Source organism: Erinaceus europaeus, chromosome 1 (genome assembly GCF_950295315.1).
Source record: "Erinaceus europaeus chromosome 1, mEriEur2.1, whole genome shotgun sequence".
Taxonomy (NCBI): domain Eukaryota; kingdom Metazoa; phylum Chordata; class Mammalia; order Eulipotyphla; family Erinaceidae; genus Erinaceus; species Erinaceus europaeus.
In genome coordinates this window covers 159,173,704-159,200,335 of record NC_080162.1, presented here as the reverse complement: position 1 = coordinate 159,200,335, position 26,632 = coordinate 159,173,704, and the positions used below count along the sequence as shown (strand labels likewise).

General features: G+C 37.8%; 1 protein-coding gene across 1 annotated transcript in view; it reads right to left on the bottom strand.

Annotated features, from left to right (window-relative positions):
• The window catches only part of XKR4 (XK related 4), a 505,142-nt gene that overhangs the window by 205,011 nt on the left and 273,499 nt on the right, over window positions 1-26,632 (bottom strand). Inside the window, exon 2 of the mRNA XM_060198888.1 lies at window positions 5,028-5,227. Within this exon, the coding sequence (XP_060054871.1) occupies window positions 5,028-5,227 (200 nt within the window). The remainder of the gene's footprint in view (window positions 1-5,027; window positions 5,228-26,632) is intronic.

Here is a 26,632-nt window from a genome sequence, read left to right as displayed (position 1 = left end):
TCCTCCCCTGCAGAGGAGGAGGAGCCAGGCATCACACAGAGAAAGGAAGATTTATGATGATAAGTCACTGCATTTCTTCTTCAACAATGTAGAACAACACTCTGACATATGCAAAGGCAGGAATTGAACTCCAGACCCCATGCTTGTGATTCCAGAGATCTACTGATGTGCTACTTTCTAGGTCACTTAATCTTTTTAATGTGAAATTCACTGAAGCTATTACATCAGAAAAGCCGTCATCAAAATGTGATGTGTCTTTTATTAGACAGGGATGTATTAGTAACTTTAGGGGAGTGAGGACAGCATCTTCTGGGATACAAGGCTAGAAACTTTGGAATAATAACTTGAAACATTATCTTGTCCCATTTCCTTTCTGTTGGGCATTATGCCAGCTCCCCTACATCGCTGATACTACAGTCTATTTACGTAATCATTGTTTTGCCTGAGACCCACCCTGCCTGCAGGGTATTGGTTAATCTCACTGGTTAGAACCTTCACAACAGCTGCTATGGAAGCTTTCTACCTTCGTGCTATTCTCCACCCCCCTCTCCTAGCCATTTCCTTTTCCCACTTGCCACTTCTGGTTAAAGATATATATAAAGGCACTGTCTCTGGTCAATAAAGGCATTGCATTGCATTCCCGCTCCACCATGAGTTCCTGGGTCCTCTCTCTCTCCGGTGAAGCTAGCCCAGCATCTTTCTTCCTTCTACAAAATGTGGTGTGTCAGTGGAACAGCATCTTTCTTCCTTTTACAAAATGTGGTGTGTCAGTGGAACAACCTACAGGGTTTTGGGATCTGAAGGAATCAGAATTGAAGCAGGTATAGGTATACTGTTTCTTGTTTTAAATCTCTTGTTTAGCAAAGCTTTCCTGGGAAAGTGATTATGCAAAGGCACTAGATCATAACTCACTCTGAACATCATGTCTAAATAAACTGAGAGGGCAGAATGGGGTCTTCCAGTAAAGCCAAGTGAAAGTGAAACTGAAAATGTAGAAGTAAATTCAGATGGAAAAAGTGGAGAGGTATGAGTTGGTAGACTGACACCCGGTTGTATGATTTTGTGTGCATGAGTGTGTGCCCTATACTGTTCCTTACAAGGAGGTGTTACTGCTATATTATAACTACATAGTGTGGGTCAGATATCTATTGTCAGATCCAGGTGACTACAGTCTGAATTGTAGTTGGCACAGCTTCATTATTGATGCCATATGGTTTGTGTGGTTCTGCACAGCATTCGTTGTGCATGTCCCAGAGAATGACCCTTCAAACACATGAAGCATGGCACTGAGCCACACTGCTCCTGGGGAAGGTCTGCAGACAACTATTGGTATGGGAGTTTGGATCTTCACTTCCAACCATGGGAAACTGAGTCATGCAATCCAAAACCAGGGTTCAGAGAATCCCAACCACAAAACTCACAATAACTTTATGGACCCACTAGCCCCATCTGCTCATTTGACAGGTTCTCAGGCCTTTCTAAAAAGTCATGAGGAGTGACTGAGGTCTAAAGAAGATAGTTAGCCTTCTACCTTTGCTTGCACCATTTGGATAGAATCAAAGGTCCTGGGTAGGTTTAAGCTATTGCTTAATTCAGTTATTGAAAATACTAGCAGGTCTTGGACAATATCTTCCTGAACATCTTTGGTACTGCAGGAAGTATCCTCAGAGGCTAATGGGTATACTGTCATCTATCTCAGTTTATAGTATTTCTTCTTCTATTCCCACCCCTTTCCTCTATCTCTCTCCTAGTGGGTATATGAATTTGGTTTGGAAATCCACTACATGATATCAACTTCAAATTCTCAAGTGTTGCATACAGTACTAAGTGTTGTCCTATGTGTTATGTGTACTATATGCCACTTCAGCTGTGGATATACTGTTAGGCCTCCTTGGATATTTCTTATACTTCAAAGGCAGATATTTCAAGAAAAATTCCATATCCAATAAAGAATAGCAGTTATGGCTAAATAACTGCACGCTTATGTTCCAGATCTTGTTCTAGCCTGGTTTCCTGGTCTCAGAACAGGACTCATACTGTCCTTTTGTGAGCAGCACAAAGTGGGAAATAATTATACTTTAAAAAAAAAAAAGGTCTGCACTGAGCCAGTTAGCTTCCAACACAATGAAGCATCCGTGGCTTAATTATTTAATAAGAAAGGAGTGCTGAGGTAGGATTTTCACAGTTAACAGAGTTTTAGAGCTACACCAGTTTCTAAAAGGAAAAAGGACATTATGTAGCATCTGTTTCAAAATGTCATATTGCTTGTTTGAGTTCCCTGATGTATTTAAAAAATAGACTATCCTTCAGAGAGTTGTAGATGACTGCAATTGAGTTTGAAAAGCAATTTTCTTTCTATCCTAAAAATATTAATTTCAGGCATAATCACGTATGGAAATGCCTTGCAGACTTAGGGACACTCCCTGCTAAACAAAGCATCAGAAGGTTCTATATTCAGAGCTATTTGCAAATACTGCACGGTTTTATGTCCACTGATGGTCTGTAGTCATAGCAGAAACTCCTTTTCTTTCATATAGTTACCAATACTTGCTTCTTATTAAGCTGTTTGAAAATATATGCTGCACTAGATTCTTTCATACAGTCATTTTTCTTTCCACAGAGGGGAGGATCTCTACTTTTGCAGGTCACAATGATTTAATGTATAAGCTGGTTCCTTGGAAAGAGGGACCATTTATCTGTAGAGGGTTATATCTAGAGACCAGCTCTATGGGTAGGTTTCTTTTCCAAACACCAAAAGATTTAGATAGTGTTGCCTGCATTGACTTTTTTTTACTAGAAGTTTAGTTCTTATTTGCTGAAGGTGTTATCACTCTCTGGTCTTTTAACACAACCTTCTGTCTAATTTCCTTGTTAAAACAAAAACAAAACAGTAAGATCAACTGAAGTAGGCTGATCTCTTATCATGAACCTAATAGCCTTGCATGGATTCTATTAATCTTTGTATCACTCTGAGTTCTGACTGTGATACAGAAAATATTTTCCTAACAGCATGCTGATTTTGACAATTGAGTCTCCTTGGCCAAGGATAACTTCTGTTTCCCTAAGTTTATAGCAAGCCTGATGTAGACCTATGTAGTCTAAAAGGGTACATTGAGGATAGTGGTATCAGGTAAAAAACATAATTCAAGAAATACAAATTTTAATTTCTGTGTCTGAATAATATTATAAAGAATAAGGATTTCCCCCTGTCTCTCCCCCTACAAAAATTTAAATAATATTATCAAACTGAAATAGTGACTCCTTGTCCTTAAATTCTCTCCTCCTCTCCATCTTCATTATCCTTAAGATAAAAAAAAAAAAAAGACAAACCACCCTTCTGTCCGACTTTTTAAAATCTTTTAGCAAACTAGTAGAAGCACTCAGTAGTACTGGGTTATAGAGAGGCAGATGACTACCCTCTAGATTATGCTTGAATTTTCATCTTTTAGAGAATTCTCTATTCTAAGTTACACTAAGTAGGTGCCAACCTGTTCTAGAGATGAATACTGGATTCTGTGACAGAGAGTTAAGATTGACTTTACTCTTCCATGTCATATGTACACATCTACAGATTATCTCCTATAGCTTATGCTGGACTCCAGAAGCTTCCTTGGCATGTGTTAATGCAAAGATGGAACTGAGTTGTCAAGGGATTAAGGGATCCAGTAGTTAAATTTGTCACCAGTGAGTTTTAGATAAATTAATAGACTTGCACAAGGTCACAAAGAAAAGTAATGAAATAAACAAGCAAAACCTCTCTGTGCTACACTTGTGGTCTTCCTCTGTTAAACACAGAGGAAGTCAATACTTTGACTTTTCCAGGCTTTTCTGTTTCTGATCAAATATTTTTTTCTATTTTTTCCAATTTTCTTTAGAGCACTTGAAAATCAAATTCCTTTGATTTCTTTCATTATTTATCTCCATTTTTCTTGGATCAAAGTGATTGTAACATGAATCTAAGGTTAGACCAGAAATCTATAAATTTAAAGGATCACTGTATACACATTCAAAAGCTGTACTTCTTTTCCTGTAATAACCCGTCTTTTCTCTAAGTAAAGCAGTTTGAGTAAGCTACAATGCTCTCCTCTACAAAATGTTAGGGTTTTACAGAGATTCCCCAACCATCCATTTCAAGTCACAAATTAAAGCAAGTTCTAGAATATGACAGAAAGGAGTGTATACAATGAAAAAGTCACAGGAGGACTCTACTGAGATTGAAACAAACCAGAACATTACCATATGCTAGACATTTGACAAATCTATTTAGCTGTAGGATTGACAAGTTATCAGGAAACTCTTTCCTTAAAATTTGTCGACCTAGCCATTATTCATGCACACATTTATTTATCTACTCTTTCCACCAGCCAGTCTACTCTTTTTGCTTCCAGGAAAGATTTAAATAGCATGCCCTCTGGAACCATAATGCTCAGTTGTAAATGAAATGGCCTTACTGAAGAGATTAGCAACAAGATGATAAAACACAAAAATATTAATTGGAAGATAATATTTGCATTATAAAACTTAATAGAACATTAAAACATATTGTTAAGTATTGTCATTTTTCTAAATCTTTATTTTTAATTAGTTAACTCATATAATTCACTTTTATTTTATATTTCTTAGTGTCAAAAGGAAATGACAGAAGTATACTAATATTTGAATTACATCTATTTGTATATATGATACTACACACAAAACATTAGAAATAAAATTAACTATGCATTGTTTACCAATTTTTGGAAATTACTCCCTCATATTAGTCAGAAATCCTCAACTAACTTTACTTCTATACTGATCAAATAGTCAAAGGCAATAGTAGGGCAAAACAACTGTCTTTCTCTATGTCATCATAACACATGATATTGAAGGACAGAAGTGTATCATTCATAAATTCATATGCCAAATAGCAGACATGCAAGAGGGACCTCCGTTTGATATCAACAGTGGCCTGTTTCAAAGGCCTGGATTGTGACAAAAGCAGCCAGTCAATCTTCCCCAAATTTAGAAACCAAATTGCAAGCCCTTACCTTGGAGGGCCTGAATCCTATGAGTCTGTACGATAATGCAGAGCTGCAGTACCAGCTGGGGAGCACTTTCCAGAAAGGTGGCTAGCAAATGCAGCATACTCACATCTGCATACTCATACACCATTTTCCAGTAAAACCTCCATCTGTCATTCTCCCCACTCTGTCGACTTCGAATACCTAAGTATATGGTGTGGAAATATCTGGAAAGAGAACATGGAGAATAAGAAAGAGATGAGTGATGATTTATAATTCAAACACGAGAATTGATTTGCCTTTCTGCAAATCACAATAAGCAAGCACACAGGCCAAAAACAAATGACTTCATTGGGCAGGAACCTCACATCTCCACTATAGAGCCTCTACTTCTCCCAGTCCTGGAACCCTTGGATAGGGCCCACTCTCCCATATGCCTCTCCCAATCCATATAAAATAATATTGCATCTGCCAATCACAACCTAATCAATGCAACGATGGCCACCTCAACATGCTTCACTTCAGACTGTGTCCAGAGACTTCACATGTGGAATGACAACCCTTCAGCTTCATTACTGAGAGAAAGGTGAGACCTTTCCTTTCATAGTGTACTCTAATTCCATCTCAGGTGGTTCACTTTCTAACAAAGTCCCAAAACCTAGATATACACCAGTTTCTGTGAGAGAGAGCATATGTTCACACATATCCATAAACTACTGCAAAATATATACCTGAAAGCAGAAGTACACTAGAGTTTGCAATGAGTATCCCCCCAACACTTCCTCTCCACTATTCCAAACTTTGGGTCCATGATTGATCAACAATTTGTTTGGCTTTGTATGTTAACTCTCTTTTCAGTCACCAGGTTCCAGATGTCATCAGGATGCCGGCCAGGCTTCCCTGGACTGAAGACCCCACCAATATGTCCTGGAGCTCAGCTTCCCGAGAGACCCACCCTACTAGGGAAAGAGAGGGGCAGACTGGGAGTATGGAATGACCAGTCAATGCCCATGTTCAGTGGGGAAGCAATTACAGAAGCCAGACCTTCCACATTCTACAACCCACAATGACCCTGGGTCCATCCTCCCAGAGGGATAGAGAATGGGAAAGCTATCAGGGGAGGGGGTGGGATATGGAGATTGGGTGGTGGGAATTGTGTGGAGTTGTACCCCTCCTACCCTATGGTTTTGTTAATTTATCCTTTCTTAAATAAATAAAAAAAAATTTTCAAAGCACCGGGGAGTCAGGTGGGAGCGCAGCGGCTCAAGCACAGGTGGCACAAAGAGCAATGACTGGCTTAAGGATCCCGGTTCAAGCCCCCGGCTCCCCACCTGCAGGGGAGTCGCTTCACAGGAGGTGCAGCAGGTCTGCTGATGTCCATCTTTCTCTCCCCCTCTCTGTCTTCCCCTCCTCTCTCCATTTCTCTCTGTCCAATCTAACAACGACGATATCAACAATAATAACTACAACAATGAAAAAAAAATAAAGCACCAATTTGACCATTTAAAAGACCTTTATTCTTATATGTTTACTCTGAGATGCCACTGTAATTGCAATATTCATTAGAGGCATTAGGTTGATGCAGTGCAAAATGAGGTGAAATATGTTAGAAACTAAGGTATATAAGGGGGTTGTTACTTTGAAAGAATGCATAAAGCTTTCTTGTCAATTTCTCTATGTGCTCAGTGGTATTGAATGGATGGATTGTTTGTTGTACAAGATTATGGGTCAAGTAATAGAATATATTTACTTGTAAACCTCTGATGTCTTTTCATAAACTTTTTATTACCCAAAATTTCACATATCTATAGAAGGTAAAAAAAATGTGTATGGAATCCATTGTGTACTGAATCTGGGTAAACCCTTTTCCCAAATTATGCAACTATTAATGCATTCTCATTTATACTTTTGCTATTGGATTAATCAGAAAGAAGTCCCAGGCATATTATTTCATCTATTAACATTTTATTAAAGATGATTTATAGACATAATGCACTATCATTATTACATTTACATGGAAGTAGAATTTTTTCAATTTAAGTACAAATACTGAATTATCATATTTTCTGGTTATTATAATTTTTTTAATTTAAAATATAATTCAAATACAGTCCACATGTGATCTTTATTTGATATGTATGATATTTTAAATTGTGATCTGCTTTTACATAATCATATTTTGTGATTTTTTTTCATTGTTTTGATTACTATATTTGTGTGGTGCTATTAACATATCTGTACTTTGTGCCTTTTACAGTTGGATAATGATAGAATTTTGATATCTAATTTTTTAAAGCAGTGGTATTGAGTACAAATAATCCATGTTGGTTAGTATTCTTTTTTAAGTTGTCATCCACTAATAATCATTTCCTAGATCTGCTTATTCTTTAGAAGTTGTAAAATTGTGATATCCTGAGTTTGTTACCTTCTTTTTTATTGGCTAAAATATTTCTCCTGGCTTATGTTAGTGTCTCTATGGTTTGTATCTCTAGAAATATTGTTATTTTCCTTATTTCCTTTCCCCAGTAATGATTTTTATCTTTTCTTTGTTGCTCATATTTACAACTAGTTAATTTAGTTTTTACATATTCTTAGGAGGGTGAGTGACTCTGCTGGTTTCATAGCTCCAGAGCTCATTTTGTTTTTATTTTTTTGTTTGTTTTCTTTTTTGTGCAGGATCAAAATAATATCACTTGTCAACTTTCTGAAATCAGCTGCTTTTGTATCCATTCTCTTTAATTTGAACCTCTGGGGAACAAATGGTGGCACATCTGGTAGAGAACACATGTTACTGTGTGAAAGGATCAGGGTTCAAGCAGTTTAGTCTCCACCAGCAGTGGGAAAACTTCATGAGTGTTGAAGCAGTGTTTCAGGTGTTTCTCTTTCTCCCTATCTCCCTCTTTTCTTTCCATTTCTCTGTGTCTTTATAAAAGGGGGGTCGGGTGGGGTTATGGCTACTGGGAGCAATGGGTTTGTTGTACAGGCACAGAACCCTGGTGAGAACCCTGGAGCTAAAATAAAACAACAACATAAACAATAATTTAAACCTTCACTTTACTTTTATATAGTTCTTGTTTTTCCCCAATGTGACATCTATTCCCAGTAGATTCTACTCTGTATGGAGCTGTGTCTTGGAAGGGACTTGAGTTTTGTTAGTGAGGGACTCCCTATAGCATCAGCCATTACTGCTCCTTGGCTACACTGCTACATTGAATCATTGAAAGCATCACTCCAGTCTGGCACCTCCAAAGTTGATCCAGTATATTTTCCCATGAGCACTTGCTGGCATTTATAGGTTCTCTTAAGGCTTTCTCTTCTGCCTCTTCCTACATAGCCACTGATGACACCTGACTCTTATAAGCTGCCTTTACTGTGTCCCCAGATAATTTTGAGGTATCTTGGCATGGAGTTGTATTACAGGTTTTGTCCATAATTTTCAGTTTTAATCTTCCTGGTTGAATGGGATTTTCTAGATTCAAAAACTTTGCTGCTAATGACACTATGTTTACAGAACAAGGGAGTTTTTCAAACACAAACCAGATATAATCACTCCATTGGACTTTTGATTGCTAGCTTGTCATTTTTACAATGCAGTTTGCTACAATGCATTTTACAGGGACTTTCACCACCACTATAATACCATTCTACAGTTGCAGCCCTACACAAACTACTTCTTCTTCTAGCTGATATGTCTTTAAACCTCTATGCTTTTCTGCAAGCCCATTCTTTTCTTGGCATAGATTATCCTTCTTTGCCTGGAAGTTTTGATCTGATAGTTTCTATTCAATCATCACCTAGGTTCACTCACTCTTTCATGCAGTTACCTTTTTACATTAGTTTCCTATGTTGTTTTTCAAAGTGACACAAACTGGTAGTTTGACAATAGAAATAATTGGGTTGGCAAAATAGCTCACTTGGATAATATGCAGCTAGGCCATGCATGTAACCCAGATTTGAGGCCAATCCTCACTGTATTGAAGGAAGTGCCAGTGTGTGTTGTCCTCTCTCTCTCTCTCTCTCTCTCTCTCTCCCTCTCTCTCCTACTCTGCTTTGATCTCTACCTAAGAAAAAGAAATTTATTATCTTTCAGTTCTAGAGGCTATGAAATTCAAGATCATGGTGTTGCAGCATATGTTCCTTCTGAAGTCTGTGCAGAAGACAGTATTTCATACCTCTCCCCTGCTTGTGGTTTCTTATTGTTACCTGAATTCTTATTCATTACCTGAATTGGAGATGCATCACTCATATAAACTTGCATCTTTAACATGCCATTTTTCACATTTGTACATCTACTTCTATGTATAAACTTCTCCATTTTTTATTGGAAACAGTTATCAGTGGGGTTTGGTCCCTGCATGATGAATCCACCACTCCTGGTAGACATTATTTCTTTGTTCTTTTATTTGACAGGATAGAGATAAATTGAGATGGGGAGAAAGTGAGGGTGACAAAAAAGAGAGATACCTACAGACAAATTTCACTACTCCTGAAACTTCTCCCCTACAGGTGGGGATCAGGAGTTTGAACCCAGGTTCATGCACATGGTAACATGTGCAATCTCTTATTTATTTATTTGCAAGGACACAGTTTTATTAAATTAGGGCCCACACTAATGATTTCATCCTAACTTGATAATTTACAAATACCTAATTCTGTTTTCAAATAAGGTCGCAGTTATGACACAAGATACTATGACTTCACTTTTCTTGAGGGGCACAGTCCAAACAGTAATAACATGTTATAATGTTTACCCGATGACTCCTCCTCTTTGGGGAATTATTATGGAGCTGCATCTCCTACTCCAACCCTCACCTGAGGTCCAAAGTTGCCTGCCCATCTGCTGAACCATATGCAGGCATGCTTTCCAGATTTCCCACTGGCATGTGAAAATAAACATTCAAAAACACCTTAATAACTTTCCTTCTAAATTTGTTCTATCTTCCTTCTTAGTAATCCACATCACTATCCGTAAATCATGAACTAGAAGCACAGGGGGCATGTCAAGCTCCTCCCCTTCTCTAATTCCTTACAATTAAGAATATATTAGGTTCTGCATTTTTTTTTCCTTAGTATATTTTCCTGTAGCCTGGACAGTTGTACAGTGGCTAAAACACCTGACTTGTAAACATGAGGTGCTGAGTTTCATTGCTGGCATTGCACAAACAAGAACGGTGCTCTGGCATTCTCTCTCTCTCTCTCTCTTTCTCTCTTTCTCTCTTTCCCTCTCTCTTCCCCTTTTGTAAAATCTGATGCTCTGAGATTCCTTTTGGTTTCAAATTCCACCACAGTATGACCTTAGGCTTAACATTTTTCTATTTTAACAATCCCATCTTTAAACAGGGAAGAGGATAGTGCCAAACACAGAGGTTCATCTGAAAAATTAAATTAAACAAAGCAGAGAATTTTGTGTGGAGTCTGGTAAAAAGTAGATATTCAGTAAATGGCAGATGTTACTTTAATCAGCTTTGAACTCTGTAATGGAGCTTGCCATAGCTCTTAGATTTATAGATTAAATCTAATGTCTCTTATCCTAAACATCTCAGCATTTCCTAACTTTTCAAAAGATAAACACTAAACTTAAACAATGAAAATATAAATATGTAAGGCTATCTAAACTAACTTTGAGCCTCCACTACTTCTCCCCTAAGTCACCTCTAAGTCAAGGATGTTAGAAAACCCATTTCCAGGATCTAGATAGCAGTAGGTCAGTGAGTAGGTTTTGATTCTTTGAATAGAAATAAGTACACATCATATAAAATGCACCTTTTAAAACCTCTTATAGTGGACACTTCAGTAGCATTAAATATATTCACATTCTGCAGTCATCACCACCCATCTTTAAAACTCTTCATTTTGCAAAAACGAAACACTGCACCCATTACAAAACAGCATCCCATTCTTTTCTCCCCTTGCTCTCTGGACCCAGGCAACCATTCTTCCATTTCCTTTCTCTATAAATGTCTTATCCTAGGCACCTTATATGAATTGAATTGTGCAGTATTTATCTTTTTGAGGTAGACAGACATTCTTTCTGTGACATCCCAAACATCCCAGCTCTCTTAAGCACTCTCTGAACATGTTTTAATTTCTACTTCAGAACACTCGGGACTTTAATTATATCTAAAATTAGCATAACTCTACTGAGAAACAAAATAACTACCAGACTTCCTGAGAATGAAAAGACTTCAGGATAGGACTGAGGTTGGGAGTGGGGGCATTCACTAGGGCTTTTCTTGTTAGCATTCTATTTTACTATACTAGTGAAAAGACTTCTGTGAACTAAGTCAGAAAGTTAAAGATGAGTATGGGATGATCCCACTCATCAACAGAAGCTGACTTAGAAGATCTGAAAGGGAAACTAAAAGCAGGACCTGATCAAATTGTAAGTAGGGCACCAAAGTAAAAACCCAGTGGTGAGGGGTAGACATGTAGCTTCCTGGGCCAGTGGGGGGTGGGAATGGGCGGGAGGGATGGGTCACGGTCCTTTGGTGATGGGAATGGTGTTTATGTACACTCCTAGCAAAATGTAGACATATAAATCAGTAGTTAATTAATATGAGAGGGGGAAATCAATTGTATGTCTCAAAGGTTCTCAAAAGACAAACTGAATCTTTTTAATAGATAGGCTACGTATTTGATATGCGGACTCTCTCAAAAGCCTAGACCAAGTAGATTAGAAGCTTCCAACAGCACAGCTATATACAAGTTACTGGGTACTGTACAGCAAACCATAACAAAGGGACTTTTCAAAGTTAACCCAATTAACAAATAATGTGATGATAATATTAACTATTGATTGTCTTTTTGAACCCTAAGACAGCAGGAACCTCACATCTTCACTATAGAGCCCCTACTTCCCCCAGTCCTGGAACCCTTGGATAGGGCCCACTTTCCCGTATGCATCTCCCAATCCATACCAAATAATATTGCATCCGCCGATCACAACCTAACCAAAGCAACGATTGCCATCTCAACATGCTTCACCTCAGAGTGTATCCAGAGACTTCACGTGTGGAATGACAACCCTTCAGCTTCATTACTCGGGTGAGACCTTTCCTTTTATAGTACACTCTAATTTCATCTCAGGTAGTTCACTTTCTAACAAAGTCCCATAACCTAGACATACACCAGTTTCTGTGAGAGAGAGTGTATGTGCACACGTATCCATAAACTACTGCAAAATATATACCTGAAAGCAGGATTACACTAGAGTTTGCAGTGAGTACCTCCCTAACACTTCCTCTCCACTATTCCAAACTTGGGATCCATGATTGCTCAACAAATTGTTTGGCTTTGTATGTTAACTCTCTTTTCAATCACCAGGTTCCAGATGCCACCAGGATGCTGGCTAGGCTTCCCTGGATTGAAGACCCCACCAATGTGTCCTGGAGCTCAGCTTCCCCAGAGACACACCTTACTAGGGAAAGAGAGAGGCAGACTGGGAGTATGGACCGACCAGTCAACGCCCATGTTCAGCGGGGAAGCAATTACAGAAGCCAGACCCTCTACCTTCTGCAACCCTCAACGACCCTGGGTCCATGCTCCCAGAGGGCTAGAGAATGGGAAGGCTATCATGGGAGAGGGTGGGTTATGGGGATTGGGTGGTGGGAATTGTGTGGAGTTGTACCCCTCCTACCTTATGCTTTTGTTCACTAATCCTTTCTTAAATAAAAAATTTAAAAAAAAAAAGAAAAAAAAAAGAAAAGACTTCTGAAGAAGAGTAAGAAAATTCACAGTAATACCAATCCTCTATTCTTTTAGATATCCATACAGATGGCAGAAAGGATTCAAAGGAACTCTTATTTACAGTTAAAAGTTAGCATAATTACCAAAGAGTATCACTTAAGATGAAAAAGAAAAAAGGTTGAAAGCTTTGCTACTGATGATGAAACATGTCCAGGGCATGAGAGAGTGGTGGCATAAAATACACAACTCTCATTAGTGCTAATAGGTAATGCTTTTGTTCTCAAATGTCAATGAGTTCCCTCTTCTCCTTTGAAACACAGTCACAAGATTTTTTTCCTTGTGGATGACTGATTAATTTTCTAATAGGATTGCTCTTATTATTTACTATATTGGGTAGTACACTGATGGAAGACAGAATTTTCCTGACATCACAAGTGGTACCAGGAATTCTGTACCAATTACATTGATGTAATCTCAATCCAGCAGCTTGTTTTAAAATTCAGCAGCTTTTGAAATTTTCTCAGTATTGTGGAAATTTTGTACATCAATCCACCTGCATAGCTCCTTATTATGGTATACACGCAGATACCAACAGGTAACACACCCCCTACACACACACACGCACATGCACACGCACACACACACAGAGACACACACACACACTCTCAAGTCCAGAAACTTTCTGAAAGATTTAAATTTCATCTAAATTCTCATTTCCTTCTTTTCCAGGTGCAAAAAGAAACCTTAAAGTACAGCCTCCCACATGAACAACTTGAAACCTAAACATGATAAGATAAAAGCAACAAACTTGGGAGAGAGGCATCCCATACATTTGGTATATCAGACTAGTTATAGGCACAATCTAGAATTTAATGTGACAGATCATCTTCGCATTACCTGCAAGGTAATTAAATGTGTACAAATTTGATAGTCCCTACATATAATAAATACTTTAGTCTTTATATATCTGATCAAGTTTCATCATAGATCATTAATTGCTGTGAGAATATGATACCTGCATAGTTTTCCTTTTCTATCATACAGTACATTGAACAGTTTAACTGTGAGCAACTGTTATTTTTGCAATCTGAAATAAGAAGAGTAAAATTTGTTCAGCAGTGTCATAAAGAAATATTAATAATTTCATGATTATTGGTGATTTCAACAAATGGCCTTGTCTTCTGTTTCCTGGGTACAAAGCTATATAAATGAATTCTGTCTGTGTGTCTTCAACAGTATTCACTATTTTTCTTAATTTTATAATTTGTTTATATTTACAGGACAGAGAAAATTAAGAGGGGGAGACAGAGAGAAAGGAGAGAGAGAGAGAGAGAGAGAGAGAGAGAGGGACCTGCTGCACTGTTTCACCATTTGTCAAGCTTCCCCTGTGCAGTTGGGGACTGGGACTTGAATCCTGGTGTGCCAACCAGGTGTGCCATTCAACCAGGTGTGCCACTACCTGCCCCCTGTCAATATGTACTATTAACAAAACTGAGTGATTCCTCTATGGAAGTTCTTTTATTGATTATGTTAAGCAATAGCAATATAATACCTTGTTGTAAGACCACAGCATCAGGTTTCTACTGTCTCTGTTTATACTGAATGATAGTAAAAATGTCTTTAAGTTCTGGCATGCATTTTTGTGGTGGAAGAATTCCCTAATAAGGGGCCAGGCGGTGGCACACTGGGCTAATCGCACACATTACAGTGCACAACGACCCAAGTTTAAGCCTCTAGCTCCCACCTGCAGGGGAGAAGCTTCATGAGTGGTGAGGCAGGGCTGAAGATGTCTCTCTGTCTCTCTCTCTCTCTCCCTCTCTCCATCTCCCCTTCTCAATTTCTCTCTGTATCCAATAATAAATAACTAAATATATTTTAAAAAGAAAAATTCCCTAACAGGCGCTTCTTTTCCCTTAAATAATTATTTATTTTAAAAGAGATAGACTAGAGCACTTCTCTCAGTATATGGAGCATCAGGGATCATGTCTGAGAGCTTACACATGCAAAAGTCCGGTACTCTCCTTGCTAAGCTACTCATGTGGCTGCCTAATGAAGATTGCTTTAAAATTAGAATCTCTTTTCCCATTAATCAGCCACATGTGGTAGGTTGGGGTAGAAATACTTGTTAAGGAGGAAAAATGAATCACATAGTCTTATATCTGACACAGACATAAGGGAGTCACAACTATCAGTGGAAAGAGGTGCACTTGAGCAGCAGAATGACTGTCATCATCACATACATCCATCTCCTCATGATGCCTCATGCTCTGTTGTCATAGTCTCCTGGATCTACCATCTCTCACCAGGAATTCAAATGCTCCAAAACCAGTAACTGTCACCATGCTTCTCCAATGCCTGTTCTAAATAGGCACAATAAGAAGAGCTAGAAAAACCAGTAGTAGGTAGTGCATAGAATTTGCGTGAAAGAGGTCCCCAGTTGAAGTACTGACACTACCTATGCCAGAGTGAAGATCTTGTTCTCTTCCTTGTGTTAATAAAAATTAACTTTGGCACAAGACTAGAAAAGAGAGATGGGAGAATATGTTTAGACTCTCCCAGGAAACTCCTCAGTGGAAGAACTTCAATGTCTTTTCCTAATTTATTACATGTAATGTGCCCTTCTCACACCCCCAGAAACATTTCATCTCAAGCTAATAAGATTTGTTTTTTCAGTATATATTTGAACCATATCTTGTGTATTTGTCACCTCTCTCTGGTGTGAAGATAATTAGATTTAATTTGGACACTCAGAGAATAGTATCTTGTGGTTACATATCAGGGTACACAACATCCTAAGCTTCTATCTAGTAAAATCACACTTAGCTAGGATCTTGGTTTCATAACCATTTCTTGTTGATTTCCTCTTTATCTCCATTTTGATCTCTTCTTTTTACTTTGTTTTTTTTTTCCACAATAGGAAATGAAACCAGGGTCTCCTACTGAGCTGCCTCCTCCAGTGATTTAAAAATATTTTTTTGTAAATATTTTTATGATTTTAATGTATGTACGTATTTATTTATTTATTGGATAAACAGTCAGAAATTGAGAAAGAGAGGGAGATAAAGAGGAAGGGAGACAGAGAGACATCTGAAGCACTGCTTCACTACTCACAAAGCTTTCCCTCTACAGGTGGGGAGTGGGGGGTTGAACCTGGGCCCCTGTGCACTGTAACATGTACGCCCAGCCAGGTGTGCCAATACCTGGCCCTTTTTTTCATTCTTTATTGAAGCAAGAGAGAGGAAAAGAGGAAAGGATGGATAGAAAGAGGAGAAGAAGTCCACAGTACCACCCAGCCACCCATAGAGATTTCCCTAGTGTTTTCCCTTGGCTCAAACCCAGAATTTCTACTGGATGACATAGCTCCTGGTTCTGTGAAAATAAAATTCATCTATGGGATACAGTTATTTTAACTTTCATGCATACTTATTATAGAGATACCTGTTTCATAGGTAGGTAATTTCATGTATTGCCTCAAAAACTGAGTAGAAATAATTGAGTTTCAAAAATATTTATTTATCAGATGAAGGGAGAAAGTAAGAGCCAAAGCATCACTCTGGCACATAAGATGCTAGGGATCAAACTCAGGATCTTATTTCTGGCAGTCCAATGCTTTATCCCCTGTGCCACCTCCTAGACAGCAGAAAAATAACAGAAGCTTTTCTCTGTTAAGTAAATTTCCTTATAGAGTCAGGTGGGACTCAGTACTTGCATGCCTGAGGTCTCAGGTTTGATTCCTGGTACCATTCATGGCAGAACTGAATGGTGCTTTGGTCTTTCTCACATTAAAAACAAATGAATCTAAAGAAATCTGAAAAAAATAAATTCCCTTGTAATAGGCTGTGTAATCAGGACCTACTGGGCATTTGGTAAATTCAGACGGATCAGGTGAAATTACTATTATGCTTTGTGGAATAATCCAGACAAAGACAAACATTGTATGATCTCAGTCATAGATGGTGTATGATAAAACCAACAACAACAACAAAAAGAATGGAATTCACAGAAGAAAAATAATTCATACTATGAGAACAATTAGTGGTTGTCTAAAAAGAAAGTGGGAATAAGGTGGGTAGATTGCATCATAAAGGGTGGAAATGGCTTTTCATTGTGAAATTAATGTATACCTACATATTAATTTTTAATGATGCATACTGGAAAGTGATGTTATGAAGCAAATCACTTTAAGTGAGGGGAAAAATTGTGATAACATTGCTTAACTTGAAAAGAATATTCTCTTATCACTTCTAACCTCATAGCAACTGGTAATTAACCTGACAGAACGACGGGAATGATTATTTCCCAAATTATTCTTTCCTTTAGAATTTTATATGCTGTTATTTTACTAGTAAGATATATGCTAACATGGACAACAGGAGTTTGGACAAATGATGGTAGACTATGTCATATTTGACACAGTTCTGACATAATTTAACTTTAACCAGTCTTCAAATAATTAAGAAACTGCTGGCAGAAATTATTAATCATATTTGAAAAAAAGACTAGCAGAATAGTTGTTCTTACTAGTAACAGTGATTGTGAGAGAATCAAAATTTTTATCCTTAACTATGTTGGATTGATTTTTATGACAAAGGAAGTTCCATGTGTATAGATAGGGTGTTTTAGTCTTTTAAAAAGACAAGACATTGCTTTGCTGTATTATAGTCCTTGATTTTAGCAGATTTATGAATGTCTTTATTCCTAGTTTATTTTTAAATAGTTATTTATTTGAGAGAATAGTTATTTATTTGAGAGAGAAGAGGAAAAGATCAGAACACTGAATATGGTGGTATTGGGGATTGAGTCTGGGACCTCTGTCTCCTCAGGCATGCAAGTTTGATATAATGCTGATGTACTATCTTCCTGACCTAGGGCATTTACAATTTTAAAAGTTAACTAAAAAAATCCATAGACCTGGAGCATATTATTAGTCACCTCCATTGGGTGCTAAGTGAACCCATTAACCTCATCACAGCTCTAGGTATGATGCTGTGTTCCTGAATGCCACTAAGTAAATAGATAGTACAGGGGTCAATGTCACTTAGAACTCCTAGAGACGTTCAGAGCCAAATGTAATTATCTTGCATTTTCTTTAAGACATTTTTGTGGCAAAGGAAGTCTCTCTCTCATTCATATCTCTTGTAAAATAAGTAAATCTTCAAAAATTAAAATGTTGCTTTCTTGCCATTCATATGATTGCCTTATTTTAGTATCAGTTCATTTGTTCATCAACTACAGGGGGAAGAAGATGCAAGTTGTGTCTCCGAAATTGGGGCAGAATTTGACATCAGGTACAGTGTAGTAGTGGAAATCTGGATGGATGGTGTCTAAGACATTTTTCAGTGTTGGGAAACATAAGAGCTTTATCATGAGCAGTAGTCACCCTCCCTCTAGACCAGGGGCCCAAGGGCTTTGTTTTTCCTCCAAGACCATTAACTGTGCCTTGTGTAGCAAGGTTAAGTGGACACTTGTTTTGTCTGCTCTGTGTCTACATTGACTGGTTTAGTCTAGAGTTTATCACAGTTTCACCTCAAGCACTTAATTTCCAAGAATGAAGAGAGCAGACAGTCTCTGCCGGCAGGTGTTTGGGAGGCTATTATTCCAGCAGGAGCAAAGCTTCAGTGCTGTCTGCTACCTGAGCTGCCAGCTACTCCTTATCCAGACAGGAATGGGGGGGTGGGAATAAGAAATATAAAACCCAGGGCAGAGAAGCTCAGTAGCATGAGTACAGGGAAGGTAGAGACCTATCCCCCATTCTTGTAGACATAATTATTTCCTTATCCTGTTTGTTCATCAACTTATGCTATTGACTTTTTTTTTTAATACTCTAGGGGAAATTGGACCTATAAGACATATCAGTAGTATCCTGTATATAAAAGAACTTGAGCTCATCCTGATTATCTTGTCTTTCCTCTCTTTTTCATTTTCTTCTCTTTTTTGCTTTTTTTTTTTTCCCACTGGAGAGCTTTTCAGTTCTGGTTTATAGTGATGCCTATGATTAGACCTGAAACCCTGGAGCCTCAGGCATGGAAGTCTTTTGCATAATGATTATGCTACCTTTCACCAACCCCTGGCTCTTGCATTAAAAAATTTGAAGCAGAAGAGGAGATGTAAAGTCAAGGAATGCTATTCTTTAATTATGTTCAAGAACTTTTATTTTATTGTTATATTTTATTTTATTGTTATAGTTTATATGTTACCAAATGACTTACATTTCTCTAAAAGATAGCAAGAAAATGGTGTTGCACATATGTGCAATATAGATAGTTGAATCCCATGAACTTTTTTTAAAAAATGTTTTATTTATTTTATTTTTGAGTGCAGTGCAGAGAGGGAGAGAGAGAGACAGAGAAAAACACCAGAGCACTGCTCAGCTCTGGCTTATGATGGTGCGGGAGATTGAACCTGGTACTTAGGAGTCTCAGGCAAGAGAGTTTGTTTGCATAATCATTATGCTATCTCCCCCGCCTGTCACATGAACTTATTAAAAAGAAGAAAAAGAAAAGTAGCCAAACAGTTGCTAAGACTTTGTGAAAATTATGATGGTTATGGGAGGGGTAGGGGGGCAGGAGGTACATAATTGTAGTGGTGGATAAGGTGTGGAACTGTACTTCTGTAATCTGATCTTATAAACTAGTATTAATTCACTAATAAAAAAATAAAGTAAAAAAAGAAAATTTTTTTTTTTAATTTAAAGAGAAAGAAAAGAGAAAAAAGGAACAAATACTCTAGAAGGAATTATTATAACATAGTTGGCTGTAAACATCTAACTGATAGCACATGAACAAACAATATGCTGTAGGGGGACAAATACCTGCTGCACCCAGTACTTGCCTTTGGCAAAAAGGTTAGTTTCATAGGAGGGGGCCTGGAGAGAGAATGAAGACCACATTTCAGATAAAACTTTTTCCTAGGGAGGATCTGGCCTGTGGAGTATGTGTGACATAAGTCGTGACCTCTTTTTTTTTTTTTTTTTTAGCATGGACTTTTTCAAGCCATCTTTCACACTATCTCTCTTCTTCCCAAAGTTCTTTGCACCGGTGAATCCATGCTGTGAGTTAAACAGGTCTTCTGTCTTCCCTTATGTATTCAGGAGTAACATGTATTACTAAACTTAATTAATTAATTAATTAATGACTGACTGTTGTTTTGATGATCAATCTGCCTTATGATTGAGTGGTTATTTGTCCAATCTTACAAGAACCCTAAGGAGTACAGGATGATTTCTTACCACCCCTATAGAGTGAAGCAGGAGAACAAGTCTAACATTCAAATACTCTAACAGCATGTAAAGTCAAAGCTGCTATTATCACCCACCAAGCTAGAAGCTGTAGAGAATATTCCCTAAGAACTGTGCCTAAAAACAAAGAGTTCAATATTTGCAAAAGAGTTCTCTTCGCCAATGGCAATGACTTTACTCATTCATTCATTAAGGAGGTGTTTATTAAGAACTTCCTCTCAACTCTGGGAATATAGTTGTCAATGAAATATGCACTTACACTCTGCAGGAAAAAACAGGCAATACACAGACAAACAAGTAGTCCTTAAGACTTCTATATATATTTTTTTTAAGTGCCAAGGACAAAATAAGCCCAAAGGGAGGATACAAGTGTTAGGATGCTTGTCAGTTTTGATCTATAGCCAGAGAAATTCAGAGGAAAAATAAAGCATGGTCAAGAGTCAAAGAAAAGATAGGAAGAAATTATGTTTCACTTAAAGTCAGAGGAAGAGCATTCCAAGTAAAAAGAACAGAACAAGGTACTGAGATACATGTGTTTGTAGTCCCTTCTAGGAGCATCAGGTAGATGGTATATCTGAACAAGGGAGGAGAAATGAGAGATGAGATCAAAGAGGAAGTGGGAGAATCTGATTGTGAACACCCTGTTTGATTGTGAACACCTTGTTGAGTTTCTGTAGAAACTGTAGCAGTGACAGAAGAAGTCATTTGAGGGGTTACATAGGTGAGGTGTATGATTGTGTCAGCATTGCTATTTCACAGGCAACAATTCACATGAATCGTTTGGCAACTTCACTGAGAATAGAATGAATAAAACCAAGTGTTGAATCAGGGAGGCTGTTATTCTAAACTTGGCAAGTGATGATGACCATTTGAATCTGGATAGCAATGCTGGAGAGCTATACAGATTCTGAGTATTTCTTTGGAAGTTATGATCAATGGAATTTGCTCCAGCTCAGATGTGGGTGTAAAAGAAAGCAGAGGCAATATTGATTCCTATCTGTTTGCCTTGAGCTACTAGAACAATGGAGTTGCTATTTGCTGAGATGAAATAGAGACAAGCAGATTAACAAATAATTGTGAGCTTCAAATATGTTAGCTTTAAAATGTTTCTTAAATACTAGAGGGAAATCTTGAGAGGGCTATAGGCCAGTGGGTATGAGAATGGAACTCAAATCCAGCCTAAAAGATGATTTGGGAGGTACTAAATTACTTAACATCAGAAGCCATGAATGCATCCTTACTTCCTAAAGTTGTACCAACCTAAATAAACTTGGTGTGTTTATTCATTGGGTACAGGTTAGATGCAGATCAGAGAGAAATATTACTTCAAAGGACACTAACTGCAGAAGTGATGCAGTAGTGAAGCTCTGGACTTGCAAATATAAAATCTCAAATTTAATTCCTGGCACTTCAAAGGCACTTAAATGCATCAGGTGTCTCCAGAGGCAAAAATTCATATTCTCTGAGGGAAACTGAATCCTTAGAAGGTCCCTTCATTCCCAAGGGCTATATTAACAAAAGAAGGCTACTTACAGGAATTACCTGGGCAGTACAAAGGCAGTATAGAAAGGAATTAAAAACTCTTAGGAAAGCATTGACTCGTACGACTTTGAAATTAATATGATGGTAAAGCCTTCAAGTTGTCTAGATCAAGACACAACTTTGGTTACTTTTTTTCAATGATTATGCTGGCGCTGACACAGTTATTTCCAGAAAGTATTTGTTAAAAAAAGTAACCAGAAATGCTTAGCTTGTCCATTGTGTACAAAGAAAAAAGAAATAGTCTAGGAGGTGACACAGTGGATAAAGTGTTGAACTTGCAAGTATGAGGTCTTGCTTTTACTGATGTGGTGGATCACGTTGATTGATTTACATATATTAAACCAACTTGCCTTCCTGGGAAAAACCCCATTTGGTCATGATGAACAATCTTTTTAATATACTGCTGCATTTGGTTGGCTCGAATTTTGTTCAATATTTTAGCATCTATGTTCATCAGAGATATTGGTTTGTAGTTTTCTTTTTTTGGTTGTGTCCCTGTCTGCTTTTGGTATCAAAGTGATGTTGGCTTCATAGAAACTGGAAGGGAGTATTCCTGAGTCTTCAATCTTCTGGAAGACTTTTAAAAGTAGAGGTATTAGTTCTTCTTTGAAGGTTTTGTATAATCCATTTGTAAAACTATCTGGTCCAGGACTTTTATTCTTGGGAAGGTTTTTGATAACTGTTTCAATTTCATTGCCTGTGATAGGCCTATTCATATTATATAGTTCCTCTTTATTTAATTCTGGAAGTTGGTAGGTATCTAGGAAATCATCCATTTCTTCCAGGTTCTCTATCTTGGTGGCATATAGTTGTTCATAGAAGCCTCACATGATATGTTGAATTTCTGCAGTGTCTGTTGTAATATCTCTTCTTTCATTTAGTCTGATTTATTTGGATCTTCTCCTTTTTTGTTTTGTGAGTCTGGCTAAAGGTTTGTCAATTTTGTTCACTCTTTTGAAGAACAAACATTTATTTTCATTGATCTTTTGTATAGTTTTCTTATTTTCAATGTTATTAATTTCTGCCCTAACTTTAGTTATTTATGTCCTTCTGGTTGCTTTAGGGTTCCTTTGTTCTTCTATATCTTTAAGGTGTGCAATCATATTGTTTGTTTGTGCTTTTCCTTGTTTCCTAATGTGTGCTTGTATGGCTATGAAGGAAGAGGAGTGGAGAGAAACACAGGTGCTGCTGCTCCATAGCCCCGCTTCCCATGTTTTATATCACAGAGGACAATCTACTTTATTTCATACCTTAGAAGACCATTTTAGTTATGCCTATTAGCTATCTACAAAATGGAGTACCCCCCAACTCTTCATCTGCACTATTCCAGCCTTTAAGTTCATGACTGATCAATAATTTGTTTGGCCTTGTATGATAACTCTTTTTTCAGCCAGCAGGTTCTAGATGCCAGCAGGATGCCGACCAGACTTCCGTGGACAGACAACCCCACCAATGTGTCTTGGAGCTCTGCTTCCCCAGAGCCCCACCCTACCAAGGAAAGAGAAAGGCAGTCTGGGAGTATGGATCGTCCTGTCAATGCCCATGTTCAGAGGGGAATCGGTGGAAGGAAGACTTTCCACTTTCTGCATCCCACAATGACCTTGGGTCCATATTCCCAGAGGGTTAAAGAATAGGAAAGCTATAAGGGGAGGGGATAAGATACGGAGTCCTGGTGGGAATTGTGTGGAGTTGTACCCCTCTTACCCTATGGTTTTGTCAATGTTTTTATAAATTTAAAAAAAAAAGATGAAGAAGACCATTTTAGCTAAGGAAAAATAATACTAGAAAAATTGTATCTTGCTTTTATAGATGTTTCTGAACTTTTATTGTGACTTATAGAAATGTAATTCATGGCAGTGTATTATATATTTAAATCAATATAAGATTTCATTGAATTTATAATGTATCATTTCTTAGTATCTATTGCCTACTTTTGGGCATGTTGTATAAATAGCAAAGAAGCTGCCTACATACATATTTGTGTTGCTTTACCACAGCCCAGAATTAAAATTAAACTTGTAGAAATTTTTAAAAAAGCAACAAACAAAACTAAAAGGTGTTATACCACTCAGACTCAAACTTTCATCTTGGCTTTGAGGGATGGCTTAGGAAGAGTACACAGAAGTTTGCTGATAGAGGAACACTTAATGTGCAATAAATGCAATTCCAAGGTCTCCTGCCATTTAGCCATTTGGAATAATTACATAATTAGGCAAGATGAATTCACGCCATTATTAAAATGCATAGGGACTAGGTAAAATGTTTTATCTACTTTTTATTTAGTCTGTCTTCTTGGACACTTTAGGATGACATTTAATTAAGGCTATTAATACCTTTTTGCCTTTTTATCTTTGTCATAAGACACTTAGGCCTTGCTAGCAGGATAGCTCACTTGGAGACTGCCTGCTTATCATGGGTTTGAGCTAGTCCCCTACCACCCACCATACTGGGAAAAACTTTGGTGCTATTTTGTATTTCCTCTCTCCTTTTGTTGTTCTCTTTCTCTTTGAAAAACTCAGACTAGAAGAACCAGCCATGACCAAAAACAAACGAATTTTAGGACTAGAAATCCTATAATCCCAGAAGCTTTTAAAATTATTATTACTTGATTTAAATTTGTTTTAGATTGTCACCAGGGTTATTACTGGGTCTCAGTGCCTGCATAATGGATCTACAACATCAGTGGTCTTTTTCTTTTTTTTTTCTTTTTCTTTATTTGATAAGACAGAGAAGTTGAGAGGAGAGAAGGTGATAGAGAGACACACACACAGAGAGAGACACTTGCAGTATTTGCTTCATCATTGTGAGGCATCCCCCTGCAGGTCTGGGGACCAGGGGCTCGAACCCTGGTCCTTGCACATGGTAACCTGTGCACTTAACCAGGTGCACCACCACCCAGCCTACTCTAGGAGATTTTTTTAAAATAATAGTAAAGGCTCACTAGTTTTTTAAAATTTTTTATTAATTAATATTGGTTTGCAAAATTATAAGATAACAGAAGTATATTTCCATACCTTCCCCATCACCAGAGTACTCTGTCCTCATTCCCTCCACTGGAAACTGCAGTAGTTCTCCCAAGATCACAGATATAGGTTGACTATTATTTCTATAAATATATATATACATATATATATATATATATATATTTGCCATTTTTCTATGGTTTTGCTTTCTTTTCCTTGCTAAGTCATACCAACTCCTACTTGGTGTCCCCTCCCCCTACTTTTTAAAAATCCTTCTTTTTCTAAGTTCTGGTGGAAATGCAGTTCAGAGGGCTCTTGTCATCTTCCTCTAACATTTACCCCTCTGGGAGTGCGGACCAACATTATTTTGGGGGTTCAAAAGTAGGAATGGCATCTGTAATTGCTACTCTGCTGCACATGTGTGTTGGCAGGTCAATCCATATCCCCAGTCTGTTTCTATCTACCTTTCCTTAGTGGGGTAGGGCTCTGAAAAGGTGAGGTTCCAGAACATATTGGTGAGGTCATCTGTAAGGGCTTACGTTTTTTTTATTATTATCTTTATTTATTGGATAGAGACAGCCAGAAATCAAGAGGGAAGAGGAGGTGATAGAGAGGGAGAGAGGGAGAGAATCACCTGCAGCCCTGTTTCACAACTCATAAAGCTTTCCCCCTGCAAGTGGGGACCAGGGGCTTGACCCGGGTCCTTGCACATTGTAATACATGCGCTTAACTAGGTGTGCCACCACCCAACCCCAAGGGCAAAATTTTTATGTTGATAATTTTGGATGACCTTTAAATAATATTATAAATATGCAACTGACCCTTGGCAGAAAATAAGGTTCCCTCCAGCTACTCTTCAAGATCCTAAGTTACTAGCCAACAGCAGGTTACCAGTTTTGGAAAATAGTCATTCAACTATGACTAAGTTCCTGCTTGGTTTTGTGAGTACTCTACATTAATCTATTGTGTCACTGGACCTATAGCCAGTCAGTATTATGTTAATTGTCCTTTGGGTCAGAATGATCAAATTCATTTCATAGAGAGTTGAACCTCATACACTGTGTGTTCAGAGCAGCTTTTATAGTGTGAGTTTCTGGAAGGTAATATGGAATTCCTATCACAGGGCCAAATATCAAGCAAACTTCAACCTTTTGTTTGGTTACTGATTAATCAAGTCAAGAGCTTTTCACAAGCTGCAGGAGACATTTATTTGTGTTTTTTTCTGATTAACTTTGTCATTAAAAAAAAAACATGGCTTTTGGGCTAGCAAAATAGCTCACTTGGGTAGCGTGCTGCTTTGCCATGTATGCAATCCAGGCTTGAGTCTAACCCCTATTGCACTGAAGAAGCTTCTGTGCTGAGGTCTCATTCTCTGTGCTTTGCTGCCTTACTAGCTCTATAAACAAAAATGGATCTTTTTTTTTGAGCGCATTTTTATTATCTGTATAAAACAAAAACATTCAGACTCAAGCCTCAGAGTTTGACTTGGCTGAATAATGCCCAGATTTCTAGTGAACACCTCTTACTGTATTCTATCCCTTACTAGAACTTTTCCCTAGTCATTGCTGTCATCACTGACTTCACATCGGGGTGCCTCACAAGTGCTGTGCTGGAGTCAAGGTCTTTGGCCCTGATCTTTTTATTCTTGAGATCACACTACTTGATTAGGAAGTATCAGAGGTGTTACTGGAAACACCTCTCCTCTTCCTTTGCCCAAATATTCAGTTCCAGTTGCCCACTGAGATGCAGGTTAACAGATAACACTTTCTGATGGCTCTTCCTCATATCTTATACTCCTGAACCCTTGGACCATCTCCCCCAAATAAACCACAGCCCTCTAGCTTTTATATCAGGTTCTGTTTGCTAGAAGATCCAAGTTAATATTTTTTCCAGTAAAACTATTATTGGGGATCAATGTCTGCATAACTCCATGACTGTGTCCTGGTTTCTTTCTTTCTCCATTTCTTCTTGCCTTCTTCTCTTTCTTTTTTTTTTCTTTTGTCTTTCTTTCTTATTTCTTTTTTTTCCTTCTCTTACTCTTTCCTTCTTTCTATGTTCCTTCAATCCATTTTTTTTCTGTCCTGACTGATAGAAGATGATCAGAGAGATAGAGAGGAAGAGAAAAATGGAAAGATAGCTGCAGCACTGTTTTACCACTCATGAAGTTTTCTCTCTACAGGTAACACCTGGGGGTTTGAGTCAAG